Raw genomic sequence first — 8390 nt, forward strand, 5'->3', positions numbered from 1 at the left:
TTTTTGTACCAGGCTCTTACATATTGGGTTCTCTGTGCAGGTACATCCAAGAGGACAAAACAGTTCGGCACTTTCCCAGGAAATTATGTGAAGGCTGTTAATTTGTGACATGATGCATTTGAAGAAATGATGGTTTGTATGAAGTGATTCTAACTATGCTTAAGCAGCTTGATCTGTTTGGGACACTCTACCTGTTGACGTCAAATTAAGACTTTTTCACCCCACCAAAATGTGGTCTTTCCCAGATGAATGTCCAGGTATGTGATCGGTAAGGTGTACGGCATGTCAGCAAAGAACATGCAGTTCAACTGTACTACAGTGGCAGCACTTGTTGAAGGATTTAGAGGAATACATTGTTTTTCAGACTCCGCTAAAAGCCATTAATGTAAAATATATCAGACTTGGAAAAGGTGTTTAAGTTTACAGCTGCGAATTGTACTGGAGTACAACTTCATCACATACCTGACATTACTGAAAAACATGAAATTCTATAATTATTTTTTGCTGTGAATGTTGAAGGACTTTGAGTGTTACCGTTAGAGATGACAGTGTATTGAAAGCACCTGAAGGTGTCCGTATTAAGGGTTACAGGTCAGAGAAGCTGTTAAAGGACTGTAGAAGTTAGGTTTAGCCATTTTAAAAAGTGTTTGAATTTCAGTTTACACTCCCATTGTGTAAAAAAAAATGCATATTCATGGAGCTTTTTTTTTTTTTTAATCATACCTCATAAAGAATATGATGTAAATTTCTAATGTGATGAGGGCTCAGTGGATGAGACGACAACATTAGTATTTGCAAATCCAAGCAAAGCCATTTGTAGACATCAAAATGATGTAAATCCATGTTGGCCTTGTTAAGGAGGAAAACGTCACAGCACTTACTGTACTGTCAGATTTTATTGACATACAAAATTACAGTAACACTTTACAGTAAGGTCTGATTTGTTAACATTTGTTAATTGGATGAGATGTTAAACCAATGTCCTGTCTCTTTGTGGTCATAAAAAGTCCCAGGATGTCCCTCAAAAACAGTAGGGGTGTAACTGGGTGCTTTAGTGAAAAGCGCTATATAAAATACATTTTATTTTCAATGCATTAGTTAACATGAACTAACTGTGAGGAACTATTGTTAACAAATGTAATTTTATTGTAAAGTATTACCTACCAAATTTCAGTTCATAAAGATGACGATGGAGTGACCAACTTAGTTGGTAACAAAAAAGACTCATGCTTTAAGCGCTATGTAATGTAGTGAGGTGAAGGGCTACAACTAAACCCCACTTAACAGATCTGAATATTTAGACGCTTTGCCTCGAAACCTACAACTAATATTTATTTTCCTAAGTAATGCATATTTTGCTCTTTCAGTCATCCATCTTTTGAATTGGTTGTTCTGAAGAGTGTATTACGAGTCTGAGGCGCACTATTTACCTCTGTTAACAAGCCTTGATAACATCTTAACCAGGTACCATTTGACAGTGACATTTATATAGTGTTATGACTGGAAATATGGTTGCATGTTGGGGATCGATGATCCATATAAGATTGCTGTACCTCATTTTCAAAGTGCCATTCACAGTAGAGGATGCTACATGTGGACCGTTGTGTTCATTTAGTTTGGTAGTCTCCACTGATTAGCTTGTGGTCTTCCTTAACTGAATGTAGTTCACGTCTACTCCAGGTTGTAGATTTGCTTTTGCTTACTTTTAAGAGGTAGAATTGCAAATTTGAAGATACATGTTTGGATTTCTTCAGATGAAATTGTGTCTTTTGATTCGCCCTTTAGTTTATACGGTCCATTCCATATAACGCTGGAGAACGTGCTGCTAGAGAGCATGAGGGTCGTCTGAGACTCTTACGCTCACCAGCCTTGCGTCCAATTCAAAACAAGAATTAGGAAAAGTTCGTAAAAATTAGTAATTTAAAGTATCTAGATGATATATTTTTCACTTTTTTAAACCAGTGGTTGTTGGTAAAACCTTTGTCACAAAGTAATCACACAGAAGATCAACAAGAAATTAAATATGTATATGTGATCTTGAAAATGCGTTTCAAGACCGTTATAATATAGCAAAGCATATCTGAATGAAGTGCTCTGAGAAACTTTTAACTTGGATGTGAACATAGTTGAATTTCTCAATTTTCCTATTCTGTCAGAGTTGTAAATATGTAAAGTAAAATGAATGACAGTGATCGAAGTTACAGCAACCTCTATGAATATTACAGTTTATATTAAATGAAGAATATTAAGAAAGCACATAGATTTGCTTAACCCAGGCCGTCTCATATGACTGAAGGAGTGATTCTGACACTGTGTTGGGATTTAAATGCCTTTCTGTCTCATTGCTTCATTGAACTGTGCCTCGTTTTATTTTATTTAGTTTTTATTATTATTATTGCCTTGAGGTAAACACGTTACTTTTTAAGGACTTTTAAAGTAAGTTTAAGTGTGTCACAGGAGACAATTATCAAGTTCGTTGCTGCAATCACTTGAGTTATTCAAGAGTGTGTGATGACACCTGAGATGTTTACTGTGTAATTATTACTTTTTGGTCTGTATGCAGAGGCGAATTTTGCATTTTTTGTTTGTTTGTTGTTTATTTGCAGTGGTGTTACAATTACATTGAATTTAAAACACTAGTTACTGCTGTGATTTCCTCATTATGCAATATTTAATAAACAATATTACAGCTTTTGACTGACTTATGTTGTTGTGGTGATGTGCATGGCCTGTGCAAATTTTTTTTTTCTAGTTTTTAAGACTCTTAAGTGAGTGGTATTCACTGACTAGTACACGTGCATTTGTTGCGGTCATTTGCATCTGTTTTTGTGCCCACTCACTTACACTCCCATAACAGATGTTTGTGGGGAGCATGAAAAAAAAAGCATTTTCTGTTTAATAAGTCTGAAAAAAAAATTTCAAAGGAAACAAAAACAAGTCACATGCTATTGCATTGTAGCAAAACAAAAACTTTAGATGGTTTTGGATCCCAGGGCATATTCCAGATCAACAAATTATAACTTGCCCCACACCCCTACCTAATTTAATACAGCCATTGCAATACCACGTAATACCACTAGGGAGCAGCACAGACAAAGGCATATCCTCCTCCTGCGTTCAAAACAATCTCATCTGACCGCCTCTGTCATGAAGTTGAAACAACGATACATAAGGAGCACCATGATCCCAGTGAAGCATAAACACATGGTAAGTGTGATGTTGTCAGTCCCACATATTTGCAATTAACGTACTGTATGTACACTTGAAAAGGTAAATCGAAACGAGACGGAAACCCCTCAGTAGGACGCTGATTATGTGACAAGGAACACTAGCGTCTAATTTTCCCCAGCCACAGGGGGTAAAATCTGTTTGTTTAATTTGGCCATTTAACGCCAAATTGTGTTTATATTTGTTCACTGAGTATTCTGTTGAAGCCTTAGGGGACAACCTGTATAAATGTCATGTAGCCTATAAACTGACTAAATGCAAATGTTTAACAGCATTCACTAACAGTAGTCAAATATTACTTTTCTATTTTTGCTCATTTGCAAGAAAGAAGGAAAAATAACAAAAAAGAAATTCTAGATTCTGCAGAAGCCTGTGGTGTTTTTAGAAAGGACAATATTTTAAGTGGGGTTTTATGCCCTATTCATAGTCAACATTTTATTAAAATAATATTAATTAAATGTAATAAAAATAATATCTTATACTTACATGAAGCTTAATCAGGTCTCGGTTTAACAGAGCAGCTTGGAATGTTTAAGCAGCTCAGCAAAATGTTGATTTAAGTTTTTAACAAGGAATCCCAAATACTGACCTACTTGAGCTCTGCTCCAGTCGGAATTGTTCATTTAAAGCTCAGGGGGTTGCTCTCTGCATAATGTTGATCTTTTTCAGTTGAGGAAGCACACTTGTTTCATGGTGCTGGGTAGATGTTGTGATGTCGGATCTCCAGACTTTGATCTTACAGCAGTGCACTGATCAAATACACTAATGGCATCCAGGCTAATAATCTTTACTTAATAATTTATTTATTTTCTTTTGTAGTCTGGGTGATTGATCAAACATGCCAAAATGTTAATTGCTAGAGGTGCTGCGCTCAGCAGGGGTTCAGGAATCACTATGGAATAATCAGCTCACTCTGCAGGAAAAAGTGGAGATAATTTTTTTTGCCTTTTTGGAGAGGCAGAAAACTCGCAGAGTCCTCCACGTCTTTGCTCTGATGCATGGTTTCAACTACAATGGGTTTTACTGTTTTATAATGCAGAAGAAATATTACAAGGGCACACAAATCTTAGAAGCTATTGACAATTTTTAATTGTGAAAAGTGTGTGAACTTAATCTGTATAGCATATTTGTCTTCATATATATATATATATATATATATATATATATATATATATATATATATATATATATATATATATATATATATATATTAGTATACAATATTAGTATACAAGCTGTCCTTAATTTGAAACTAAATTAAATAAATAAATAAATGGGAAGAGGGCACCTAAGTAGACACTAACAAGGAGCAGTTGCAAAAACTTTTCTTTTCCTAATGAAGAATTAAACTTTCAGAATGTAATTATTTATCCATCTGTTCCCATGGCTGGAATATTTCCACAGCGTTCCCTCATTACCATTTAACAATATCATCACTGCTCTATTCACAAACAAAAGAGAAGCTAACAAAAATTTGAGGGTATTTTTCACAAACCAGCAGGAACATTGTGATCTTTTTGAAGAAAGATAAATATAATAATTTTATCCTCCAGATCCACCACGTAACTTTCACATATAAACCTGAAATTAAGCGACTGAAGACATGAAGGGGTTTGATTAATTTTTTAATGAAGTTGAATTCCACAGATATAGTGAAGACAGCTGTATGTGGTTAAATTTTGGTTAAAGTTGATTTTTGCTATCTTACAGTATTTTTCTGTTATATCTCCCTATACTGAAGGCTATGTATTGAGACGTCATTTGTAAATTTCATATTAATCATACAATTAACTAATGCTAATTAGTTAAATCATCTCATTATCCATTAATTGTGGTTAAAGCTTATCAGAACAATGAGAATCACTTGACACCATATTTATTCTATTGTTTTTTCACTGCGCATAAATGTATGTACTGTATGTACACTAGCGAAATGTCACAAAAAAAAAAAAAATGTCCAGGTCACACAGTGAACAATATATGTTATTATGGTTTTCTCATTTCATCAGTCTTAGTATTACAATCTTAGTAGTCCAACATAGAAAACATCAGCCAAGGAACAAGACAAAGACTGCAACAAAATTTAATTATTCATTTTTTTAATAGCACATTTCTATTTTTAATATTTGCATTGTAAGTATGCTTTTTTCCTCTATGAAAATACTGTTTAGCAAAAATGTAGTGTCTAATTTAGTTCTTTTTCATCCTTCTCTTTGTGTCCTGTTCCTTGATCTTCAATTCAGTGAATTCATTTTCTTGCTTTAACTGGGGACTCTTTGGCCTAATAAATCTAATAAATCTTTAAATGCTCATCATATTTATTATTATTAAAAGGTATGGTTATGAGTGCCTATGGTCCCAATAACTTGCACTGTTATTAAAAATAAACAATCTAAATTAATTGATCACACTGATCAAGTAAACAAATGTTAAACAAATAGTTGAGACCCTAACGGCAAGCCCAATAATTGATAAAATAATGAAGCGGTTGCGCTTGCAGTATCATTACCGCAGAATAGCAAAGCAAACAATAGCCTGCTGACCCTTCACACTCTTTTCTCAGACAAACACACACCTCTTTATCATCCACCAATCCTTCCTGCATCTTTCACACACCAATTAAAATGATTGGCAACAGCAGCATTCTGTTTTTGTGCGGTTTGACGTTCATTCTGCTTGGTTCTAAAAAATATGATAATAATAGCAACATGTGGGTGATGGTAAAGGGGTACAGATGATCGAAACCTTGCAAGCAAAAACAATAAGAACACAAATTGCATAAGAGTAAAAATGGAAGACATATAGCAGGATGGAAAAAAACAAATGGGTGATAAGAATGTTTCATTCAAAATATACTGAAATATATAATTTACTCTTATATAGCCATGATTGTACAGTTGTCTTTTTTATGTAATTCATCTAACTGCACTTTGAAAAGTAAGTATTATATTTATTGTAAGAATTTTAATTGACATCAGTATGATGTGCTACACTCCACCCGTCTCACTTCAGGACAAAGTAGTTAGGACAAGGACCTAAAATATAAATGTTAACCTAAAAATCTATAGAATGCTATGCATCAAATAACCAATTTCTCTTATGCTCACCAAGGCTGCAATTATTTATTCAACAAGAGTGTAAATCTATATTATTGTGAAATATTATTTCACTTTAAAATTTTATAGAATAAAGTTTTCTATTCTAATATATTTAAAAATTCCATTTGTCGCTGTGATGGCAAAGCTGTATTGTCTGCATCTTTACACCACTCTTCAGTTCACATGATCCTTCAGAAATCTTTCTAATATGCTGATTTGATGCTCAAGATAAAATGATTCTTATTATCAGTTGAACACAGTTGTTCTGCTTCATATTTTTTATGCTAAACATGACACATTTAGGATTCATATGAATATACAGTTAAAAAAAAAAAAAAATTTGATCCAGAAAACCAAACTTTTGAAAGATAAATATTTTATTTACAATTTTCCATTAAAAAAGGATTAGGCAAAAAATGTATTAATTAAATATGGACACTTTTGTACCCCTTTAATATTAATGAGTGTGCATGCACACTCGCACACTCATCAGGATTAGTGTAAAAGTCTCATACCTTGCTCCATATGAAAAAGGATTAATCTGGCTAAGGTGACTTTGAGAATAGACTCTCCGTGACCAGTACAGGAGACCGCTCCACTTCTATTGTCTGCATATCCACCAGATCCACCAGATCCACCAGCAGCATTGACACAGTCAGACGTTAATGTGTGTTACCTCGGGAGAAAACACTCTGACAATTGAGTATTGATCAGAGCTGACACCTTCAAACTGAAATGGCTCATTCAAGCGAGGCACTGCATCAAAATTAATATTGGTGTGACACTGAGATTATCTCTGTCCTCTATCTCTGATCCGACTCACCTAGGACAATCTCCGACTCTCCCCACCATTTTGTTTCTGAGTCCTCCAGTGGATGTTGCGAACGCCACATTACCCAGAGGGTCCAGATCCTCTGCTCCAACGGTATCATGGCCCCATAATTATAAAAAAATGTTCGAGAACTTTGAATAATAAAGATTAGTTCTGAGATTTTTACCCCTTCAGATCTATACTTTTATGGTCTCAGACATGGTATTTTCAAAAGGTACTTTGAAGAGACAGCATTATTATTCATCACACTCAGAGATGTGCCTCTAGCTTAGTTCCTCTTCATCAGACAGACTTTTGTCCCGGAATTCAACTTAATATGCTGCATCCATAATCTACTAGATAAAAGTCTCAAACTCCCTTCCAAGTATGGCCTCTGTGCAATTACTTTTGTTTCCTGTGTGATTTTCATTTAAAGGGATCATGCTAATGACAACCTCATAGATGCTTTTAACAGTGCCAGCACACCCAAAATTGGCTGCCTGTCAACAAAGGAAGAGAGCCAGAATAAGTGCCCTTTGCCACTCCGAATCACAGCCGCTATTCTGGCAAAGTACACTCAGAGAGATTGCAAAGAAAGTGTTGTATCAGTTGTGATATCTCTGTAGACACATGAAAAAGTATGGATTGTTTTAAAAAAAAAACACAATTCTTGTGATGTGCACATCACTCTTCCCTGCCAGTTCACCTGAAAGGAAATAGAATAGAAAGTGGAATCTTGGCTGAACAGACAGAGGCCCTATTTCACAGGCTTCATATCTCATGAAACTCTGATTAAGGCAGCAGTGCTGTGGGAAACAAGCGTTTGAAACCTCGTGGAGGTCAGTGGTTCAAGGTGAAATGAAAGAAGACCGCCTCCATGTTGTTCTCCCAAAAATAGAAGCGCAAACATGGTCCTCGTGGAGAATATTAGTATGAAGCAGCTGGCGAAGAATCGCTTGTCAGGTTCCAGATTTAAGGCATCAATCATTTTTGGCAGGCGCTTGATTGCTCTTTTAGATCACCGGCGATGCCTGTGCCTCATCGGTTTAGGTAAAAACAGCTTTTAAAAGTAGCTTGACAGTGGACTGTATTTCACACTTAAAAGTGTTCACAGAATTTTGCAGTAAATCTTGACACATCCATGAACAGCCTAATGAAGTGTGTAGATTTTGAAGTTTAGAGTTCTCATTAAGAAGAACAGGTGGTTGTCTTAAGTTTTTGTTGTAAATTTAGTTTCTATACTAATCACTTAA

General features: G+C 35.0%; 1 protein-coding gene across 4 annotated transcripts in view; it reads left to right on the forward strand.

The window, feature by feature from the left end:
- The window catches only part of LOC113112784 (sorbin and SH3 domain-containing protein 1-like), a 46925-nt gene extending 44228 nt beyond the window's left edge, over positions 1–2697 (forward strand). For 3 of the 4 annotated variants that reach the window (XM_026278632.1, XM_026278633.1, XM_026278634.1), the window contains exon 26: positions 41–2697. In XM_026278632.1, coding sequence (XP_026134417.1) covers positions 41–108 — 68 coding nt within the window. In that variant the 3' untranslated portion in view covers positions 109–2697. The remainder of the gene's footprint in view (positions 1–40) is intronic. The other variant, XM_026278631.1, reaches the window with a different exon arrangement.
- The last annotated feature ends 5693 nt before the right edge of the window (positions 2698–8390 follow it).

The sequence above is a fragment of the Carassius auratus genome, chromosome 13, assembly GCF_003368295.1.
Source record: "Carassius auratus strain Wakin chromosome 13, ASM336829v1, whole genome shotgun sequence".
Classification (NCBI taxonomy): domain Eukaryota; kingdom Metazoa; phylum Chordata; class Actinopteri; order Cypriniformes; family Cyprinidae; genus Carassius; species Carassius auratus.